Below are 22,897 nucleotides of genomic sequence, written 5' to 3' on the forward strand. Positions count from 1 at the left end.
CTAAGAATTAAATGCTCTCCTTTCACCAGTCGATCTCGCCCTATTCTTTTTGTTGATTGGTCGAGAGTTCCAATCCGTCGAGGAAGCGTAGCGTTGCGGCCAATTGACGTGGCGTTACTAGGCGTGTTGCATCCCTGAGGCGGGAGCCTGGCCGCAAGCGAATTTCCTGATTGGCTGTGGCATGCGGGTTGCTGGGGAGAGGTGCGGAGAGGCGGGCGGGAGTCCCCAGGCAGGCGTTGATTGGCTGAGGTGAGAGCGGCTTTCCTTCCGATGATTCGGCTCTTCTCAGCTCAGTCTCAGCGTCTGCTGCCGTCGTTTGAGTCGTCGTTGTTGCTGCCACCTCGCGGATCAGAAACCAGCGTCGCCAGCACGCCCGCCGCCCCAGTGCTGCTGGGAGAAAGCGAGAGGGAAGCCGCCTGCGGGTTTGTCGCTGCTGCTAGCCTACCGCCCGGGAGAGCCGCGGCCGGGCCCAGTCGGTCGCTTGCTACCCCTCGTAGCCGTTACCCGAGGGCCGTCACAGCCGCTGGCCGGGAGAGGCGCGTGCCATGGCTTCTGGAGCTGAGTGAGTGCGCGCGCCGCCCGCTTACGGGGGCGCGCACCGCGGGACTCGCCGCGCGGGGTAGGCCCTGCTGGGCCTGGCGGTGGGCTCGTCTGAGAGGTGGAGGCCGGGAAGGAGGGAGGAAGAGAAGGAGAAGAAGGGGGCGAATGTGGGGCCGTAGGCAGCCGGGTGTGCCCGGCTGGCCCCTGCCGCACCCCCGCGCGCCCCCTAGGTGGGGCTTGTTTTGGGCTCGGGTCGGAGCCTGGGCCAGATCGTGCTGTGTCATGCAGGCCCCGGCCGGCCTGATTGGCTCCCTCGGAATGGCGGTCCGGGCCTAGCGAGGTCTTCGGGCCTACACTACCGGTGCGGAACCTCCAGACCTTAGGGTCCTCATCTGCGATCAAGCCTGTCACCCGCTGAAAGCCTTTGGTCCCTGGAGAAAACGGACCCCTCGAGCCCGAGGCCCCAAGTAGGCCCAGTGGGCGTGGACTTTGGGCCACGTGAAGGCCTCAGGCGCCCTGAGACCGAGACCCAGGCGGAGGCCGGGAGGGGGAAGGCCTGGCAAGCTTAGAAAAACTCACATTAGCCTTTTTGGGGCCGGGTCGGCCTGGTCCTGGGTTGCATTTTGTGCGATCTGAGTAGTGAGGAGCTTTTAGGGAGAAGGTGGGCCTTCCTTTAACTTCTGGCCTTCTTGCTTTAGGCCTGTTCATACAAGGAAGTTTTAGCCGGTTTTCTTAAAGGGACGACCTGGGAGTGGGGAGAAAATTATTCTTCTGTAATATTTTAGGTTCTTGCCAAAGTTTGAATCTCAGTTCGTATTTTATGGGCCTTCCTAGGTTTCATGTTTCCTGGTTTTCAGGTTAGAGTTGCCCTACAATATACACGCCCCTTTCCCCAAACAGCTGTGTTGAGACATTCTCTTTTGGCTTTCTGGCCCCACCTCCATCCCTCAGGAAAACATTTAATAAAATCTATCTCAACCCATTAGTTTAGAATCAAGCAGAACACAACATCTATTAAATAAAATCTGACTATATCAACCCATTAGTTTTAGATGCTGAGCAAAACAGCCTATGGAAACTGCTAAGCAAATTACTTCCTGCTTTGAAGAGATTAGTTTTTGAGGTGTTTTTTTTTTTTTTTTCTTTTTTGAGGTGTTCCTTTTTTTAACAAGTTTCTGAATTGAGATGAAGTATCACTCGGTGGTTTATTTAAAAACACCACTTACCAATACTTAGAATATTCTCAAGTTATGTCCAATCTTTTATTTTCAAAACTAAAAATAACCTAAAGTTCTTGGAACCTGGAATCATAGGTGGTTTTTAACTTCTAGGTTATCTTTGACTCTTCCCTGAATCCCCTCAAAGTTCTCTGTGGCCTACTGGGGTTTTGGAAAGGGCCTAACTCAATGCAGAAGACTTTGGGGATGTCCCTTAAGAGTATCCAGAACTGATACTGTCCACAATCAATAAATTGTTTTTTCTGAGCCTTGTAGATAGATGGAGAATTGGAGGTCTTTATCTCAAGGAAAGGGCATACTGCTAACTCCAAAGCCAAAATTAGGGGTGGTAGGCATATCAGAGATTTTCCTAGAATGCAGCTTTGAGCTTAAAATGCATACTGATGATTAGTGGCATTTTATTTTTTCTCTAGGCCCTGTTCTTTAGATCAAGCAGGAATATGGACAGCCCCTGAAAAGGGGTATTTAGGTAGGAGGAGGTAGGGTATTTACATTGCCCTTAGCTGTTTGACCTCCAGGGTGTTGAAAAGCACTGGAATAGTCTGCATATTCTGTAGCATTGTGTCCAGAGTGGCACTTTTGGGATGGGCAAGGCAAGTTCAAGCTGAGGGAACTATCATAGCAAACTAGTGCAGAGGCAGTGGTTGAAGATGCAGCCTATGTGTGAGGATCTTTTAGGGTTTGTATTTCTGTTGGGTATGTCACGACCAAGCGATGTAAAAGTCCTATGGCTCCCTAGCTGGTATTGTAGACCACAAACATCCTTGTTTTTCTTGCAAATTGTGAAGATATTTCCTTATTTCCATATTTTGTCTCGTTTTGTGGACTTCTATATTGCCAGTTCCTAGAATAGTGCCTGGCACATAAAAGACATATGAATTTGTTAAATGAAGGAATAATTTTCTAGGCCAGGCGTGGTAGCTCACGCCTGTAATCCCAGCACTCTGGGAGGCCCAGGCAGGTGGATTGCCCTGAGCTCAGAGGTTAGAGCTAGAGTGAAACCCCGTCTTTATAAAAAAAAAAAAAAAAAGCTGGGTATTGTGGAAGACGCCTATAGTCCCGGCTACTTGGGAGACTGAGGCAAGAGAATCACTTAAGCCCAAGAGTTGGAGGTTGCGCTACAGCACTCTACCAGGGGCCACAAAGTGAGACTCTGTCTCAATAAAAAAATAAAAGGAATAATTTTCTAAAGATTTATTTTCTTTGCTTCTTCCCGTGCTTGCACTTCCTATTTTATTTAATGCTCATGTTTTCCAGAGCTTTACTAAGAGGAGGGAGTGCTTCTAAGGGAGGGCTCACTGAGTGTAGTAAGGACTGAGACAACTAGATAAGAAATTGATATTACTGTCCTAGTGAGTGAGCCTAGGGGAACAATAGAAACTGAGTTTAGGCTGAGTACAATAACTCATGCCTGTAATCCCAGCACTCTTAAAGAGGCCAAGGCCAGAGGATTGCTTAAGGGCAGGAATTTGAGACCAGCCTGGGCAATGTAGTGGGATGCTGTCTTTACAAAAAATTAAAAATTAGCTGGGTGCTGGTGCCACGTGCCTGTAGTCCTAGTTACTCAGGTGGCCGAGGTGGGGGGATTGCCTGCGCCCCGGAGTTCAAGGTTACAGTAAGCTGTGATCATGCCACAGACTCTAACTTGGGTCACAGAGTGAGATCCTATCTCTCAAAAGAAAAAGAAACTGAGGGGCAGCACCTATGGCTCAATGGGGTAGGGCGCCGGCCCCATATGCCAGAGGTGGCGGGTTCAAACCCAGCCCTGGCCAAAAAAAGAAACTGAGTCTAGACCCAGGCAGCCTTGATTTGGGTGAGAGGGATTTGGTTGGCCTTAAGTCTCAGCAATTCTTGGTTTTTATACCAATTTCTTTTTTTTGAGACAGAGCATCAAGCTGTCACCCTGTGTAGAGCACTGTGGCATCACAGCTCACAGCAACGTCTAACTCCTGGGCTCAAGCAATTCTCCTGCCTCTTCCTCCCAAGTAGCTGGGACTACAGGCGCCCACCACAACACCCGGCTATTTTTTGGTTGTAGCCATCATTGTTGTTTGGCGGGCCAGGCTGGATTCGAACCCGCCAGCTCAGGTGTATGTGGCTAGCGCCTTAGCTGCTTAAGCCACAGGTGCTGAGCCTTTATATCGATTTCTTTTTTTTTTTTGTAGAGACAGAGTCTCACTTTATGGCCCTTGGTAGAGTGCCGTGGCCTCACACAGCTCATAGCAACCTCCAACTCCTGGGCTTAAGCAATTCTCTTGCCTCAGCCTCCCGAGTAGCTGGGACTACGGGTGCCCGCCACAACGCTCTGCTTCTTTTCTTCCTTTTTTTCAAGACAGAGTCTCACTTTATTGCCCTCAGTAGAGTGCTATAGCATCACAGCTCACAGCAACCTCCAACTCCTGGGCTTAGGCGATTCTCTTGCCTCAGCCTCCCGAATAGCTGGGGCTACAGGCGCACACCACAATGCCTGGCTATTTTTTGTTGCAGTTTGGCCGGGGCAGGGTTTGAACCCACCACCCTCGGTATGTGGGGCCGGCGCCATACTCACTTGAGCCACAGGCGCCACCACAGCCTTCACTTCTATCATGTCTTCTTAGACCATAGTTTTCTGACCCTGGGGTAGGATCATTCACTTGGGGACTTACAGGTGGGACATCAGTGTACAAAATGCTAAGAGCTACTGGAATGAGTATTGTCATATATGCTAGATACTGTTTCTTGTGATCTTGGTTAAATTTCCTTCATCTGAGTTCTGATGTTGGGCAGCTTCACCTTTCACTATTTCTTTCCTAAGTGTGAGTTTTAGAAAAAGGTGGGGCCCCTGGGGCTGGAGTATCTATTGGGACTAATTTCATTTCCTCTTTTTAGTTCAAAAGGTGATGACTTATCAACAGCCATTCTCAAACAGAAGAACCGACCCAATCGATTAATTGTCGATGAAGCCATTAATGAGGACAACAGTGTTGTGTCCTTGTCCCAGGTAAGTTAGATTCACAGACCAGTTTTTCTTTATTGTACTTAATTTGAGGGATTTTCCCAGGTTTCTTTTATTTTTCTTGCAGTGACCACAAATAGAATGGGGTTTACTAGGAATCCCATCTTCCAGGGCTGCTGCTTACTCCTTTTGCCCAGTCACCAAAAGGCCTTAACCTTCTTTCCTCAGCCCAAGATGGATGAGTTGCAGTTGTTCCGGGGTGACACAGTGTTGCTGAAGGGAAAGAAGAGGCGAGAAGCTGTGTGCATTGTGCTTTCTGATGACACATGTTCTGATGAGAAGATTCGAATGAATAGAGTTGTTCGGAATAACCTTCGTGTACGCCTAGGGGATGTCATCAGGTGTGTGTGGGGTTCTTGGCCCCTCAGGGATGGGAAGCCAGAAATAGTCTGCATTATAGGCAGAGCAAAGACCTTGGTAGCTGTATATAGAAAGCCTTGTGGTCACGGGAAGATTTATGTCTCAGGTTGTCTTTGGGTTTCAGTTCTGCCTTCCTGGGACTTGAACATTCATCCTTACATGGGATTTAGGCATTTCTGTGACTTTTTCTTGATTCCTTTACTTTTTCCTTGCAGAAGTGTACCTTATCGTACCTATGGCATGGTTTAAGATGACATTTGAGGGTCAATAACCTCTGCCAATAACCTCTTTACCGTTCTTAACGACTGTTCACTTAATGGCTTCTGTTGGGTCTGGAATTAAGTGGTGGTATGGATATGGAAGGTGGGTCCTAGCAAGTCTTCTAAGGACCTAAGTTAACCTAGGAAGGAGGAATAGTTGGAACTAGACCTAGGGTAGCTCCAGTGTGAGTAATTTTGTTCCTGCATAACTTTGGGGAATAGATTTCCCCATCTTGCAATCACCCCTAGCCACTGTTACCTATCACCTGGCTGGGATCATCTCAGGCTTCTGATTCTTTTTCATGGAGTCTTAAGTTTCATGTAGCTTTCTTTCTGGGTGTGCTTAGTCACTTTGTCTAGGTGTTCTGACCAGCCAGGTGAGATTATTTTATTTTTTTCACTTGTATTGCTCTGATACTGATGCTTGGCTAGATTAAGCTCTTCCTTTGTAATATTTAGTCACCACCAATATTAGCTAGAAGGGGGTCATCCTTGGATATTTCTCACTGAAGACTCTTTGTGGAGTTTCTAAATTTGTGGCTCTTGATTTTGACTCATTGATAGGAATGGGCTGCCCTACCAACCTTTTAGTGGCTCCTTCTAACTGACCCTGAGTTTGACCTGTCTTAGTTGTGCTTGGCTGTTCCTTTGCCCTCACTCCCACCCTACTCTCCTTCTCTTTACCTAAAGCTGTGCCCACCTTTCCTTTTTCATTTGCCATCAGCTATCTGTGCTAGTCCCTTATGGACATCCAGTGCTTGCATCTACAGTGTGGTTGGTAATATGGAGTCTGCTTGTCATTCTCAGCATCCAGCCATGCCCTGATGTGAAGTATGGTAAACGTATCCACGTGCTGCCCATTGATGACACAGTGGAAGGCATAACTGGCAATCTGTTTGAGGTGTACCTTAAGCCGTACTTCCTGGAAGCTTATCGACCCATCCGGAAAGGTGAGAGATAATTCTAGGGACTGAGCTTAGGGATGGTTGTTTTAGGGAGTAAATCTTGGAGAATCATCTCATTTTCATATATGTGTGCGCACACATCCATCCTATGCACATGCTCATGAATCTTCCCTCCCTTTCCCTCCTCTCTCTTCCTCTGCTCCAGGAGAGTAAGCTATCTTCTCATGGATCTCTGAAGGAGAAGATAGTCTGTTTTGGCTGTGTCACAATCTAAAGTACATACATAGCTCATTGGTAGTTGTAGTGAAAACTTGGGCTACCTGTATTCCCAGAAATTAAAACTTTATGGGCTTCTGATATGTCAGCTTGTGTTCACTATCTTCTTCAGTGGCAGAGGGACTCTTTGTAGTTTAGCTATCTCCTCTTGTTTAGGGCTTACAATGGTGGGAAGAATGAAGATAGGGCAATGTCTGGTGAACTTGTGATTTTATTTATTTAGATAGGGTCTCCCTCTGTTCCCCAGGCTAGGGGGCAGTGGCATCATCATAGCTCACTGCAGCCTCAAACTCCTGGGCTCTAGCGGATCCTCCTACCTTAGCCTTCCAAATAGCTGGGACTACAGACATGTGCTACTATGTCTGGCTGATTTTTTTTTTTTTTTGGGGTAGAGACAGGGTCTGGCTAATATCTAGGCTGGTCTTGAACTCCTGGCCTCAAGTGATCCTTCTGCCTCAGACCCCTGAAGTGCTACGATTATAGGCATGAACCACTGTGCTTGGCTGAGCCTTTTATTTTGGAACCTAGGGTCTAATGAGGAGTTCTTACTCGGTCTTGTAGCTTTTACCTCTAACTGCATTTGTATTGCTTCCTTTTCACAGGAGACATTTTCCTTGTTCGGGGTGGGATGCGTGCTGTGGAGTTCAAAGTGGTAGAGACAGATCCCAGCCCTTATTGCATTGTTGCTCCAGACACAGTAATCCACTGTGAGGGGGAGCCTATCAAACGAGAGGTAAGTTTTCTCCCTGAGCCCAGTACCTAATTTCATGATTACTCAGCGTGGTAGTTATCATCACTGGGTGCTCTTTGGAACTAAGCTTCTTTCCTAAGGGGAGAAACCTTCTAGCTATTCATTTGTAGGTCTAGGTGCTTCTTGGAATTACCTAAGGACTTTTAAAAATGAGGTTAAATCCTGCTTGACGCCTGTGGTTCAGTGGTTAGGGCACCAGCCACATACACTGGGGCTGGCAGGTTTGAACCTGGACCAGGCTTGCTGAACAACAATGACAACTACAACAACAACAACAACAAAGATAGCTGGACATTGTGGTATGCGCCTGTAGTCCTAGTTATGTGGGAGAGCGAGGCAAGAGAATCACTTGAGGGCGGCGCCTGTGGCTCAGTTGGTAGGGTGCTGGCCCCATATACCGAGGGTGGCGGGTTCAAACCCGGCCCCGGCCAAACTGCAACAAAAAATAGCCGGGCGTTGTGGCGGGCACCTGTAGTCCCAGCTACTTGGGAGGCTGAGGCAAGAGAATCGCTTAAGCCTAGGAGTTGGAGGTTGCTGTGAGCTGTGTGAGGCCACGGCACTCTACCGAGGGCCATAAAGTGAGACTCGGTCTCTACAAAAAAAAAAAAAAACAAAACATAAAAAAAAAAAAAGAGAATCACTTGAGCCCAAGAGTTTGAGGTTGCTGTGAGTGGTGACGCCATGGCACTCTACTGAGGGAAACATAGTGAGACTGGGTCTCAAAAAAAAAAATAATAAGTGGGGTGGCACCTGTGGCTCAGAGGAGTGGGGCGCTGGCACCATGTGCCGGAGGTGGCAGGTTCAAACCCAGCCCTAGCCAAAAACTGCAAAAAAATAAAAAATAGGTTAAATCCAAAAGATAAAAGTGGCGGGAATCATTTTTGAAGTAAAGCTGATGATGTTATCTGTGCCTTCTTCTGCCCATTCCCTGGGTTTCCACTTCAAGTTTTAGGGAACCTTTTTTGGTAAGACTAAGGACAGTGTGAGAAGAAAAGACAGTGTTAGAAATCTTTGCCTTGCGATTTTTCCTAATTTTTGTTTTCTTTTTTGAACTGGGGGTCTTGCTCTGTCATCCTGGTTGAAGTGCAGTGGCGTCATCAAAGCTCACTGCAACCTCAAACACCTGGGCTCATGGGATCCTCCTGCCTCAGCCTCCCAAGTAGTTGGGACTACTGGTGTATGTCACCACACCTGGCTAATTTTTTCTATTTTTGTTAGAGTTGGGGTCTCACTCTTGCTCAGGCTAATCTTAAACTCCTGGCCTCAAGCCATCCTACCTTGGCCTCCTAGAGTCGTAGGATGACATACATGAACCCCTGCACCTGACCTGCCTTGGGATTTTTGTAGTTGTTTTTTGAGGCAGGGTCCCTTCAGAGGAGAATCTTATACTCATAAAGCAGATTTTTGCACACTAAATGGAATGATTTTGAGGAATTCAACTTTTGCTGATATAGTATTTTTGACTTCTCCCTTCTTTGTCTCTTCCATATTCAGGATGAGGAAGAATCTTTGAATGAAGTAGGATATGATGACATTGGTGGCTGTAGGAAGCAGCTTGCTCAGATAAAGGAGATGGTGGAGCTGCCCCTGAGACATCCTGCCCTCTTTAAAGCAATAGGTGTGAAGGTGAGCATCCTAGGCACTGAGATCTCTTCTAGGGTGGTGGTTAATGACTACTTGGGGTCTAATCCTGAGATTATTTTCATACATGGCCTTCATTCACTATTGCCTTGGATTAAAGGGGTAGTATATTCTTTGTGTTTATAGAAGGCTCTAAATTCGTTAAAGCTACTAGTGGTCTAGAACAAAGTAGGCTAATTACATTTTCTGTTGAATTTATTTTTATATTCCTTTAAAAATGCAAAAATCATTTTTTGTCTGTATAAACAAGTATCACATGGTTTGTCAACCTATCTAGAGCAGTGCCATCAAATAGAAGTAGAAGTTAAGGAAATTTGCAGAGTATAGAGGATCCTGAGTCTAAAACATTTCACAGTTGCTGTTCTGACCTTTTTTATAACATGGTACACACTGAAGATGAAATTATTCCTTTCCTTAGTTTGTGTCATACAAATAATTTAGTCTTCTGTGTGGAAGTTTCATTGTCTTGCCTGTGGAGGAGCCCATAAAAAAGGTAGCTTCAAAGGAGAAAACTTGTGATTGTAAGAAAAAGCATTCCAACATGAAGTAAATACTGGAAGACTGGGGTTAATGCAGTGAGTGAGCCGCTGGCAATGAAGAGAGGAGACCTTGATTTCTTAAATGGTTTAACTCGTCTTTGACTCTTTGAGTTTATCTAAAATTGAGCCCTAATCTTGGGATCTTCAAAAGCAGAATAGTTTCTTAGGGTAGTTTCTCTGCCCTTAATCTCCTATGCAAGTTGTAATCATACATCTTGCCAGCTTTGTAGCAGTGTTTTCCCTGTTAGTAATAGTAGTGAGTATGGCTCGAAGTAAACTACCTCCTAGCATGGTTGAGGGCTCACTCTTAATGGTGTTAGTGTTGAGCCCTGATTCTCATCCTCTCTAGAGCCTTAGTCAGGTCACTAGGGTGAGAGGGATTGGGAGAAGATGGGAGTTTGAACCTAATCACACTCTGCGTTGGCCTCAGCCTCCTCGGGGAATCTTGCTTTATGGACCTCCTGGGACAGGGAAGACTCTGATTGCTCGAGCTGTGGCAAATGAGACTGGAGCCTTTTTCTTCTTGATCAATGGTAAGAGACTTGATTTATCTTGTTGTCTAGTTAGACCTCTTTCTTAGCTGGGCTCATGAGCTAGAGACCTCATAGACACATCCATTTGCACCAATGCCCGTGTGCACACTCTAATATCTGTCTTGTCTTCTGGTGACTTAGATAGTTATAATTAGTTATAGTGCTTCCTGTCCTGTCTTCCTTGGGAAAGGCTGTGGACAGGTGAAGGTATTTAAGGGGAGCAAGCTAGAATGAGTAGTCAAAAAGGTACATGCTGATTGATTCGAGAGAGTTTAAGGAAGATGGCCTAAAATCACTGCTTCTTTGAGAATGTTGTTTAACTGGGGTAGAGGTCCAACTGGTGTGCTACTTCTTTGTCCTGCTCTCGCCACAGATCCTAGAGCATCTCTTATCATCTTCGCACTTTGAGCTCCACAGTGAGAAAAGTGTACTGAGTCTCTTGACTTCTTTCCGGCCTGGCCTGGTGGTTATTTTGGGTTAATGGCTGGTAGAGGCTCCGAGAAGGTAGACGGAGGTTAACAGAACCTGTTTTTGGGATGGCAAACAGACAACTGATTTCTTTTGGGATTGGGAAAGGGTATAGTTTGTTAAATCCATTTTAATATCTTTTCAGGTCCTGAGATAATGAGCAAGTTGGCTGGTGAGTCTGAGAGCAACCTTCGTAAAGCCTTTGAGGAGGCGGAGAAGAATGCACCTGCTATCATCTTCATTGATGAGCTGGATGCCATTGCTCCTAAAAGAGAGAAAGTAGGTGCTTACCTGAAGGGACGGTGGGGGGTTGGAAGGTCCTGGCTTCACTTCTGACCAGACATCCTGTTCTAACAGACTCATGGCGAGGTGGAGCGGCGTATTGTATCGCAGTTGTTGACTCTTATGGATGGCCTGAAGCAGAGAGCACATGTGATTGTCATGGCAGCAACCAACAGACCCAATAGCATTGACCCCGCCCTACGACGATTTGGTGAGGACCCCATGTTTCTCACAATCTTGTCCTTGCTCATAGGAGAGATTACAGTTTTATCCCTCCTCTGTCCTTCATCTAAGTCACCTAATCCTGAGGATTTCTTGAAGCTGCAGTGACAGGACTATCCTTTTCCTTTTATTCTATGTCCTGTCCAGAGTGACCACCCATCCTGGTTTTCTTGAGACTGTGGAGTTTCCCAGGACATGGGACTTTAGTGTAAAGTAGGAAACCTCTGAGCTAACTGAGATGTTTGGTTACTTTAGGCTTTTCCCTTTCCTCTGGGCCATAAATGAGCCCTGTTTATGTTCACCTACTATCCTATAGGTCGCTTTGATAGGGAGGTAGATATTGGAATCCCTGATGCAACAGGACGCTTGGAAATCCTTCAGATTCATACCAAGAACATGAAGCTGGCAGATGATGTGGACCTGGAACAGGTAAAGTGGCAGTGAGGGCTGACCAGGAGTTAGGGTACCTCTATTTCCAGGTAGTTGCAGGGAACCAGCTAGGGATGTAAGCTTAACATGTGAGGAGATTGGCTTTGATTCTTGAACAGGGGAAAGGAAATGATCTGAGATTGAATCCAGGAATGTGGAGTTGGCGGGTTTCTCAGTTGATATATTAGAGTAAAGCAGAATCATTGGGGCAGCTTTACTTCCAGGTCCCAGATTCAAGGTTGAGTGCTTAAACCCAGCCAGTGAAAGGACTGCTAGTATGTGTTTGAGGAAATGGGAAGACTCAGAGATAGGCGTCTGGGGAAGGAGCTTGGATTCTGTTGTTTTTGTGCCTCATAAAGTCTTAGAGGAAGCGTAGTAATTAAATCTTCTCTCTGCAGGTAGCCAATGAAACTCATGGGCATGTGGGTGCTGATTTAGCAGCCCTCTGCTCAGAGGCTGCTCTGCAGGCCATCCGCAAGAAGATGGATCTCATTGACTTAGAGGATGAGACCATTGATGCTGAGGTCATGAACTCTCTGGCAGTTACTATGGATGACTTCCGGGTAAAGACCACACCCCCCCTTCAGTTGCACACACTTTGATCTCTCCTCCATTAAGCCTTAACTGTGCTTTTTCCTCCTCTTTCAGTGGGCCTTGAGCCAGAGTAACCCATCAGCACTTCGGGAAACAGTAGTAGAGGTGCCACAGGTGACCTGGGAAGACATTGGGGGCCTGGAGGATGTCAAACGTGAGCTTCAGGAGCTGGTCCAGGTAAAGTAACTTGGTTACTTGTCATTGACCTGGGTAGTCTCAGTGACAACATATTTCCTGCACGAGTTGGTGAGAGCATGACTTAGGAACCTAATTTTCTCAACTCTGAGGCACTAAGGAGCCTGCTCCTAAAGAACCCGGATCTCACACTACTGTGTACATCATGATGTGGAAGGGATGCTTCTTTGTCCTTAATAATATGGGCTTCAATAATAAGGAGATAGCCTTGAACCATCTTTGCATTTCCTCCTAGTATCCTGTGGAGCACCCAGATAAATTCCTCAAGTTTGGCATGACACCTTCCAAGGGAGTTCTGTTCTATGGACCTCCTGGCTGTGGGAAAACCTTGTTGGCCAAAGCCATTGCTAATGAATGCCAGGCCAACTTTATCTCCATCAAGGGTCCTGAGCTGCTCACTATGTGGTTTGGGGAGTCTGAAGCCAATGTCAGAGAAATCTTCGACAAGGTGAGCTACAAGAGGCTGGGTTATCCACTTGCCTAGGGGAGTTCATTTCTTTAGGACAGTTGAAGCAATCTTATTGTTATGTGAGGGTAACTTTCTCTTTCCTTTTGAGGAAAGGAAACTTGGTATTCTTTTTTTTTTTTTTTTGAGACAGCCTCAAGCTGTTGCCCTGGGTAGAGTGCTGTGGCATCACAGCTCATAGTAACCTCCACCTCCTGGGCTTAAGCGATTCTCCTGCCTCCACCTCCCAAGTAGCTGGGACTACAGGTGTCCGCCACAACGCCTGGCTATTTTTTGGTTGCAGCCATTGTTTTTGTTTGGCGGGCCCCGGCTGGATTCGAACCCGCCAGCTCAGGTGTATGTGGCTGGCGCCTTAGCCGCTTGAGCCACAGGCGCCGAGCCGGAAACTTGGTATTCTTAATGCTTGAGTCAATCTATCTCCCACAGGCCCGCCAAGCTGCCCCCTGTGTGCTATTCTTTGATGAGCTGGATTCGATTGCCAAGGCTCGTGGAGGTAACATTGGAGATGGTGGTGGGGCTGCTGACCGAGTCATTAACCAGATCCTGACAGAAATGGATGGCATGTCCACAAAAAAGAATGTGTTCATCATTGGCGCTACCAACCGGCCTGACATAATTGATCCTGCCATCCTAAGACCTGGTCGCCTTGATCAGCTCATATACATCCCACTTCCTGATGAAAAGTCCCGTGTTGCCATCCTAAAGGCCAACCTGCGCAAGTCCCCAGTTGCCAAGGTAGGTGTCAAGATCATGAGCCATGGGAACTTCTGTGAGTCCTCAAGCTGGTGTGGAGTGTTCTTTGGTTCCTGGGTAATGTTCCATTGGTGATTTCTGGGGTTAGGACTAAAGGAAAGGTGGAAGATTCAAGGATATTAGGATAATCTAGAATCAGTCAAGAATAAAGTGGGACAGCAGAAGATGGGGCAAGGTAGAGTGTTAGGGGAATGGAATGTGTATCAGGAGTAGAGTCTAAATGCTAAGATAGCTCTGTTGCTTCTTAGGATGTGGATTTGGAGTTCTTGGCTAAGATGACTAATGGTTTCTCTGGAGCTGACCTGACAGAGATTTGCCAACGTGCTTGTAAGCTGGCCATCCGTGAATCCATAGAGAGTGAGATTCGACGAGAACGAGAGAGGCAGACAAACGCCATGGTGAGTCTGTATCTTTTCCCCAGATATGCTAATCCTGGGGAGCCAAGGAAGAGTCTCCATCATGTGGTAGAGTTAAAAATAGAAGGAAGCTGGGTGTGGTGGCTCATGCCTGTAATCACAGTACTTGGGAGACCGAGGCAGGTGGATTGCCTGAGCGCACAGGTTCGAGACCAGCTTGGGCCAGAGTGAGACCCCATCTCTAAAAATAGCTGGGTATTGTGGTGGGCGCATGTAGTCCCAGCTACTGGGGAGGCTGTGGCAAGTGAATCACTTAAGCCCAGGAATTTGAGGTTGCTGTGAGCTATGATGGCATGGCACTCTAGCAAGGGCGACAAAGTGAGACTCTGTTTTAAAAAGAGTAGAAGGAAGATACTTAATTAGTAGAATGGTTAGTATAAATAAGAAGAGTAGAAGATGCTGGAAAGATATGTGACTAAGAAGATAGTTAGCAGAGCAGCAGAGAAAGAATATTGAGGTAATCTAGTCAGTCTGGAATAAAGCTGAGAAGAGATGGGCAAGCAGTACACTTCATCGAGGTTCTCTGGGGAAGTTAGAGTATGACTGCAGCAAACAAAGGAGGGCTTCAAACCTAGGATCCATAGACCTATTCCTAATAGCAAGGAAAGGCCCCACTGGGACCTCCCAAAATGGAAACATTGTGTGTGGGTATGTATAAGTTCCATAAAGTTAGCTTTCCACTATATTGTGACACCATGTTTGCGAGTTAGGTAATGAATAGATAAATGAATGAATGAATGAATGAATTTCTTTACCTTTTGGAAGAGACTGTTTTTCCTCCTATCTATGGTAAGCAATCTCCTTTCAGCAATTGGGGTAGTCTCTCAGTGGAAGTGATGGAGTTTTGAGCTGGGCTATGAAGAAAGAAGAAATTTTTTTTTTTTTTTTGAGACTGTCTCACTCAGTTGCCCTAGGGTTGAGTGCTGTTACGTTACAGCTTATAGCAACCTCCACCTCAAACTCTTAGGCTCAAGTGATTCTCTTACCTCAGCCTCCTGAGTAGCTGGGACTACTAGAGGCACCTGCCACAATGCCTAGCTATTTTTTTATTTTTTTGTAAGAGATGGGGTCTTGGGCAGCGCCTGTGGCTCAGTGAGTAGGGTGCCAGCCCCATATACCGAGAGTGGCAGATTTGAACCCGGCCCCAGCCAAACTGCAACAAAAAATAGCCGGGTGTTGTGGTGTGCACCTTTAGTCCCAGCTACTTGGGAGGCTGAGGCAAGAGAATTGCCTAAGCCCTAGAGTTGGAGGTTACTGTGAGCTATGATGCCATGGCACTCTACCAAGGGCGATAAAGTGAGATTCTGTCTCTTTAAAAAAAAAAAAGAGAGATGGGGTCTCACACTTGCTCAGGCTGGTCTTGAACTCCTGAGCTCAGCCAGTTACCTGCCTCCAGAGTACCAGGGTGCTGGGATTACAGGCATGAACCACAGCACCTGGCCAAGAGGGTTGAATTTTGATAAAGGGAGTAAGCAGCCTGAATAACTTGCTGTAGTAGTAGGAATGTAGAAATTGGGGAGAACTGGGTGGGGTTAAGGGTGTATACAAGGTTTTGATAAAGTTCATGTGCAGTTTACTATGTTAAACTGTTTTAAATTGCCCATGAACTTTATGTCCACCCTATGTATTATTGTAAGTGAGGCTACTAAGTAGGATGTAATCCAAATGTGGTAAGCACCAAGAGCCATTGCCATTTTCTTTTTAGAATTGTAGGGTTTTTGAGGAATAATATAAATACAAAGCCCCCACCCTTTTTAGGTACAATTTCCATGTTCTTTTGATAGAGTTCTGTAACTACTACTGCATTTGAGATTTAGAAATTTCTTTTATCCCTGTAAGTTCCCTCAAGCCACTTAATTCAGCATCTTCTCTTCTCCCTTAGGTACTGGCAACTACTGATGTGATTTCTATCTTTTCAGTTTTCCCTTTTCTGGAATGCATTGATAAGTTTTTAAGTAGATTGGTGACTCAATTTAGAAAATATGACCTGGTAACATATTTAGGTTAGGTTAGAAGGACAGGAAGAGCAGTAAACTGCAATAATGGGAGATGGGGAGGTCAGGGATAGTATCAGGCTGAGCCTTAACTGAATTAAGCTTTAACTTGACGCTTGTGATTTGTGTTTACCAATAATGTAGGAAGTAGAAGAGGATGATCCAGTGCCTGAGATCCGTCGAGATCACTTTGAGGAAGCCATGCGCTTTGCTCGTCGTTCTGTTAGTGACAATGACATCCGAAAGTATGAGATGTTTGCCCAGACCCTTCAGCAGAGTCGGGGCTTTGGCAGCTTCAGGTAACTTGGTTGAGAGCACTAGGTGGTGATTAAATTAACTTGGGGACCTATACAAACAAGGTGGTGGGAGTCTTAAGGAAGCTAGAGGGGTAGTTGTGGAAATCTCACCTGGGTCCTGTTCTGACCCCGTTTTGGCTCTGCTCTTGTGCACACAGATTCCCTTCAGGGAACCAGGGTGGAGCTGGCCCTAGTCAGGGCAGTGGAGGTGGCACAGGCGGCAGTGTATACACAGAAGACAATGATGACGACCTCTATGGCTAAGTGATGATGGCCAGCGTGCAGTGAGCTGGCCTGGCTGGACCTTGTTCCTGGGGGTGGGGGCATTTGCCCAGAAGGGACCAGGGGTATGCCCATGGCCTGCTCCGTTCCTCAGTCTGAACAATTCAGCTACAGTCAGACTCTGGACAGGGAGTTTCTGTTGCAAAAATTACAAAACAAAAGTGATAAAATAAAAGCGATTTTTGTTTGGGAGGCGGAGAGTGAATTACCAACAGGGAATTTGGCCTTGGGCCTACGCCATTTCTGTTGTAGTTTGGGGCAGTTGCAGGGAACCTGTGTGGGGTGTGAACCAAGACGTTACTGTCACCTCCACAGTAAAGCATCTGCACTTCACTCAATGCTGCCCAAGCCCCCTCTTCCTTCTTTCCAACCTGGATAGGTGGGTGAGAGGGGCCACAGTTGCTGGGTGTTTATATAGAGAATAGGTTGATTTTATTTTACATGCTTTTGAGTTAATATTGGAAAACTAATCACAAGCAGTTTCTAAACCAAAAAAATGACATGTTGTAAAAGGACAATAAATGTTGGGTCAAAATGGAGCCTGAGTCCTGGCCCCTGTGCCTGCTTCTTTTCCTGGGAAGGACCTTGGGCTACCCAAAACGGCCAAGGCACTCTTCCACTTCTGAAATCCTGGAAGTAAGAGTACACCTTCTTTCTCCTCATCAGTAATCGGTGTGATGTCCCCTGCTGCAAGGGGAGCAGCCTGACAGAGCTCCAAATGTGGAAAATATGGCATCCTTCCAGCTGTATTCAATGTGGACAGTGGGTTAAGCCTACAGAGTCCCTTATCCCAACCAAGGATTATATTGGGGTACCCTCTGAAAATCTTAGGGTTGCAGATACATTATCTACAGGTGGATATTTTCTATATCCTCTTAACAAATTGTTTTTTATTTAATTTTTTTTTTTTGAAAGACATTAAAGGTCTTGTGTTGCTTGGGTTGGTTTGGAAATCCTGGCCTCAAGCTTTGTCCTCCCAAAGGGCTGAGATTATAGGCGTGAGTCACTGCACTTGGCCTACATTGGAGTTCTTTAAAAACCTCAAACATAAATCCCCTCGGTTGATGATCATTATGTCCACCTTTATATAGTTTGTATTGTTTAAAAAATAGGTTTGTTCTAATATAAAATTCTAGTATTGGACATTTTCTGAAGTTAGCATCCTCTCCTGCTCACAAATTGTTCGGATAATTGTATAGTTTTGTCCAAACAGGTATAGAGTATCCTCTTCATTCAACAGGTACCAAAGTAATCACTCAGTGCTTGGATGATGAGCACCATGTTGCCTTAGTTAAAAAGAGAGTGATGCAGAGAAAATCATCCACTGAATCCAATTTAAATTGGTTGAGTTTGAGCAAAATCTTGAAAGACAATCCCAAACACCATAATCCCCAAAGATCAAAATTCCTAAAGTCTAAAATACTGAAAATCACAATCTCAAAAAGCTAAAATCCCAAAAATATAATTCTGGAAAAAAATAAAAACATTCTTTAAAAGATTTATTTACTTTTTTTTTTGTTTGGTTTGTTTTGTATTTTGAAACTCACTCTGTTACCGTTGCCCTGGATAGAGTTCCATGCCTTCATCATAGATCACAGCAACCTCAAACTCTTGAGCTTGAGCAATCCTCTTGCCTCAGCCTCCAGAGCAGCTGGGACTAGAGGTATCTGTCACTATGCCCAGCTAGTTTTTCTCTTGCTCAGGCTGGTCTGAAATTCCTGAGCTCAAGCAATCCATCTGCGTCGCCTTCCCAGAGTGCTAGGATTTACAGGTGTGCCTGGCCAGATTTATTTGCATCTTAAAAGGGGTATTTATTTAAGAAACAAAATATTTTATAATATTTTTGCAAGCATAAGCACTCAGATATACTAATAGTTGCGTGATGTAACAATTACGAGTAAACTGTATTCATAAATAGATCAAAAAGTAAAATGTGGGAGTGTGCATCACTATAGTTGGTAATTCTGTGTACCTACTTTTATAACTGCAGTCATCTGAAATACAGTGATAACCTAAGTCTTAACCAAGTGGATCAGAAATTGTGATAAGGTGGACTACACCTATGCAGTCTTCCCAAAGAGCTAAAACCTCAATTTTACCTTTCCCAAATGGAAAAGTACAAAAAAACCTCTTCACGAGGAGGTTTCAACATTTTTACATACACACACAATGCTTAAAAAGTTGACATTGTATGGTGGGTTGTGGTTTTCCTGAGTAAGAGCGAGACCCCTGTTTCTAATAGCCCGGCATTGTGGCAGGTGTGAGCCATCTTGCCTGGCCCTACACATCTCTTTAAAGCATATTTAGTTTCCAAATAAAGACAATAACAGGTAATAGTTGCGGGCGGCGCCTGTGGCTCAGTGAGTAGGGCGCCGGCCCCATATGCCGAGGGTGGCGGGTTCAAGCCCAGCCCCGGCCAAACTGCAACCAAAAATAGCCGGGCGTTGTGGCGGGCGCCTGTAGTCCCAGCTGCTTGGGAGGCTGAGGCAAGAGAATCGCGTAAGCCCAAGAGTTAGAGGTTGCTGTGAGCTGTGTCACGCCACGGCACTCTACCGAGGGCGGTACAGTGAAACTCTGTCTCTACAAAAAAATAAAAATAAAAAAATAAATAAAAGGTAATAGTTGCATATCCATATAACATGATGTAATTTTCCTGTGTTCACCTCTAATCTTTACAATTCAGCTTTTAGGATTTCAACATTCAGGATTTTAGTCTTTCAGAGTTATGACTTTGGGGATTTAGACTTAAAGGATTTTGAGGCCTGGTGAGGTGGCCCACACCTGTATTCCCAGCACTTGGGAGGCCAAGGTGGGTGGATTGCCTGAGCCAGAGTGAGACCTGTCTCTTAAAAATAGCTGGGTGTTGTGGTGGGCGCCTGTAGTCCCAGCTACTTGGGAGAGAGAACCGCTTAAGCCCAAGAGTTTGAGGTTGCTGTGAGCTGTGATGTCACAGCACTCTACCAAGGGCAACATAATGAGACTCTGTCTCTAAAAAAAAAAAGGTAGACTTAAGGGATTTTGGTCTTTTTGGATTTCAACATTTGGGATTATGTCTTTGGGGAGTGTGATTGGCACCATATTGGTTGTCATAGGATTTATACTAGGCAAGAAAGACCACTTCCGTCTGGTCTAAGTTGATAATCTACAAAGATATAAAGTATGGGCAGTGCCTGTGGCTCAAAGGAGTAGGGCGCTGGCCCCATGTGCCAGAGGTGAAGGATTCAAACCCATCCCCGGCCAAAAACTGCAAAAAAAAAAAGATGAAAAGTACTTAAATTGGTTGATTAAACTACAGCATCTCCGGAACTCGTGCTGGAAGTGCATATTTTTGTACTTTGGGGATTGGAAATTACAGTCCCTTTTTTTCTGTGACGCTCTCCACCAGATTCTGTCTTTGGTCTTTTGGTTTGCTCACCATTTAGATGTTCTTAGTGGTTTACCTTTCACTCTTTCCCACTCAGTTTTGATCCTCCTCTCTCATCTCTGCACTGGCAACCTAACCTCAGTGAGGACCAAAGGCAAGATTATTTTGGGGAAAGACTTTTACTGACTCTTCATCAAGCTATGGGAACATAATATGAGATTAAGTGTCATTTCCCCCCTAAATATATTTGGAGTTCCTGTTAGAAATTTGTGTTAGAATAATTGCTTTCATTTGTCACACAAGAGTCTGTCTATGGGGAAGACTGTTGGACTATAGACAGATTCTTTAGGAAAAAACAGGAGGAGACTGTAGCCAGAGGCCAGGCTTAGTCAGAAAGCCTGGTTCTAGTTCTGGTACTTGTACTTATAGATAGCAGTGTTGTAGCTATGAGCAAGATGCTTAGCTCCTTGAGTTTCTTAATCTGATAAAATGATTGCAAATACTGTCTAAACAGAAGAAGTACCAAGAGGCAAATGGTATATGCAGTCCATCTTTTCCCCTGCAGCATTCTTAGAAACAAATTGGATGTGATTTTATGGTAGCAAATCACTTGCTATAGGTTAAGCATTACAATTATATGATGAATTTCTGATGAATGTGGCATTGAGGCCGGGCACAGTGGCTCACGCTTGTAATCCTAGCACTTTGGGAGGCTGAGATGGTGGATTGCTTGAGCTCAGTAGTTCGTGACCAGAGTGAAACCCCATCTCTAAAAATAGCCAGGGTGCCTGTAGTCCTAGCTACTTGGAAAGCTGAGGCAAAAGGATCATTTGAGCCCATGGATTCGAGGTTGCTGTGAGCTGTGACGCCATGGCACTCTGCCAAGTGCAACAAAGTGAGACTTTGTTTTAAAAGAAAGTCTACAGCATTGGCAGACTGTGGTGGCTCATAGCTGTAATCTAGTACCAAGGGAAGCCGAGGTGGGAGGATCACTTGAGGCCAGGAGTTAGAGACGAGCCTGAGCAAGTGTGAGACTCCAGCCTCCATAAAAAAATTAGCCAGGCATGTGCCCAGCTACTTAGGAGGCTAAGGCAGGAGGGTTAATTAAGCACAAGAGTTTGGGGTTGCAGTGAGCTGTGGTGATCGATGCTACTGTACTCTAGTCCAGGCAACAGAGCAAGACGAGACCCTGTCTCCAAAGCAAAATAAAACAAAAAAAGCTACTAAATAAAGGACCAACAGTATACTATAGAGGTAAAAGTGGAATTGTAAACCTAACATGACATCTGGATTTAAGATATCAGTTACAGATTGCTCTGAGAGTCCTGTGACACAAAATGCCCACCAGTAACACAGGTCTGCCAGTCATTAATTCAAGTGAACTCTGGCAGATGTTGCCCTTGCCCAGTCCTACAACCTACTAAGACCTGTAAAAGTCTTAAGAACGTAGGGTTTGGATTTTTCATAAAGCTATCAAGAGAAGCATAGACTCATTAAATGTTCTGTGCCAAGTGGAAATTCAGAATTGTATTGAGAACATAGTAGTGGGGGAGGAAAAGTGCCTTCAGTTCCTCCCTTGGCCAGAAGGTGGTGAGTTTTAGACTCAGACCCTATAGATAGGTTTGGACTTAATAAAGCTTTGGAACAGAATGTACCTTCTGACTGGCTGGGTTTTCCAACCAAATATACAGACTAGAGGGTATATGGTAGAGTGGAAAGAATACTAGATTGAGAACTTGGGCTTAATTTTATAGAACCTCTTTTTTTTCTTTTTTGTTTTTGAGGTAGGATCTTGCTCTGTCCCCCAGGTTGGAGTGTAGTGGCATGATCATAGCTCACTGTAACTTCAAACTCCTGAGCTCAAGCAATCCTGCCTCAGCCTCTTGGACTACAGGCAGTTGTGCACCACCATGCTGGTTTTAAAAAAATTTTATGTTTTGTAGAAATGGTGTCTCTATTTTGCCCAGTGTGGTCTCAAAGTCCCGGTCTCAAGTGATCCTCCTGCCTTGGCCTCCCAAAGTGCTGGGGTTATACCATCATGATTGGCCACAATTTAAAAAAAATATTTCCAATAGCCAGAAGTCATCATCTTAATGGTGTTAGTGCATATCTTTCTGGGTCTTTTTCTATGTATGTGTTTAAATACCTGTGTCTATACCTGTGTATTTTAAAAATGAGGTCATTTGGCTTTAAAAATGCTAATAACATTTTTTTGGTCAGTAATCTTTCAGTAAATTTCTGTAGGTGAGGAACCAATCTATTAGCCATTCTATATTCAGAGTTTTCCAAGTGACCCAAATAATGTTATTCATAGCTGTTTTGAATAAACCATTCAATTGAGGACAAGTTGCATCTGTTAGGTTCTTTTACTCAAACTTTTTTTAAGTAAGGAACTGCCAGTTTGCCTGAAGGATGAACCAGCCAACATGGGGGAAAAAAGAGCATGTCAAAACTCTAATGCTGATCAGTTGTGGGACTGAACTTGTGAAGAGCCACTACACTCTAACCTGAGTAAAATAGCAAGACCCCATCTTTCTAAAAAATGAAAAAAATAGCCTGGTGTGGTGGTGCATGCATATAGTTCCAGCTACTTGGGAGGCTGAGGCAGGATGATTGCTTGAGCTGAGGAGTTTGTAGTTATACTGAGGTATGATTGGTCCACTGCACTCCAGCCTGGGTGACAGAGTAAGACTTTCAGAGAGAAGCATAGACTCATTAAATGTTCCTGTGTCAAGCAGAAATTCAGAATTGCATTATCTTTAAGACCATAGTACTGCGGGAAGTTGCTATCTTTGATGAAGGGAGAAGGGGGGCCAGTAGCCAAGGAATGGGATAGCCTTGAAAGGCAAGAAGTGAACCCTATAGAAAGGAATGTAGTCCTGCCAACCCCTTGGTTTTAGGCCTGTGAAACATATATCAAACTTCCGACAAAATAAATTGGTGTCACATGGTAATAATATGTTACAGCAGCAGTTGGAAATTACTATCCAACAAACAGGGTAAAGGACTTAGCAGGCAATTATAGAGGAAATCCAGATGGTTATTAAATGTATGAAAAAGCACTTGTTTTCATGGCCTTGGGGATGCGCCAGCCCAGT

At 45.2% G+C, this 22,897-nt stretch overlaps 1 protein-coding gene across 2 annotated transcripts; it reads left to right on the forward strand.

The window, feature by feature from the left end:
- The first annotated feature begins 187 nt into the window (after positions 1 to 187).
- VCP (valosin containing protein) lies at positions 188 to 16,974 on the forward strand. 2 transcript variants are annotated; one of them, XM_053569738.1, is made up of 17 exons: positions 188 to 562; positions 4,647 to 4,758; positions 4,942 to 5,114; positions 6,201 to 6,343; positions 7,177 to 7,307; positions 8,820 to 8,951; positions 9,936 to 10,038; positions 10,652 to 10,785; positions 10,864 to 10,999; positions 11,327 to 11,439; positions 11,838 to 12,002; positions 12,088 to 12,210; positions 12,464 to 12,676; positions 13,121 to 13,429; positions 13,696 to 13,845; positions 16,002 to 16,156; positions 16,312 to 16,974. In XM_053569738.1, the coding sequence occupies exons 1-17, from the start codon at positions 546 to 548 to the stop codon at positions 16,415 to 16,417; spliced, it is 2,415 nt and encodes an 804-aa protein (XP_053425713.1). In that variant the 5' UTR covers positions 188 to 545; the 3' UTR covers positions 16,418 to 16,974. The 2 variants fall into 2 exon arrangements, with proteins under 2 accessions (XP_053425713.1, XP_053425721.1); XM_053569746.1 differs by lacking the exon at positions 188 to 562 and adding an exon at positions 989 to 1,007.
- The last annotated feature ends 5,923 nt before the right edge of the window (positions 16,975 to 22,897 follow it).

The sequence above is a fragment of the Nycticebus coucang genome, chromosome 2 (assembly GCF_027406575.1).
Source record: "Nycticebus coucang isolate mNycCou1 chromosome 2, mNycCou1.pri, whole genome shotgun sequence".
NCBI classification, from domain to species: Eukaryota; Metazoa; Chordata; class Mammalia; order Primates; family Lorisidae; genus Nycticebus; species Nycticebus coucang.

Coding starts and splice junctions, on each gene's coding strand:
- VCP (XM_053569738.1), top strand. Junction 5,115..6,200: donor CGCCTAGGGGATGTCATCAG/GTGTGTGTGGGG, acceptor TGTCATTCTCAG/CATCCAGCCATGCCCTGATG. Junction 11,000..11,326: donor CCCCGCCCTACGACGATTTG/GTGAGGACCCCA, acceptor ACTATCCTATAG/GTCGCTTTGATAGGGAGGTA.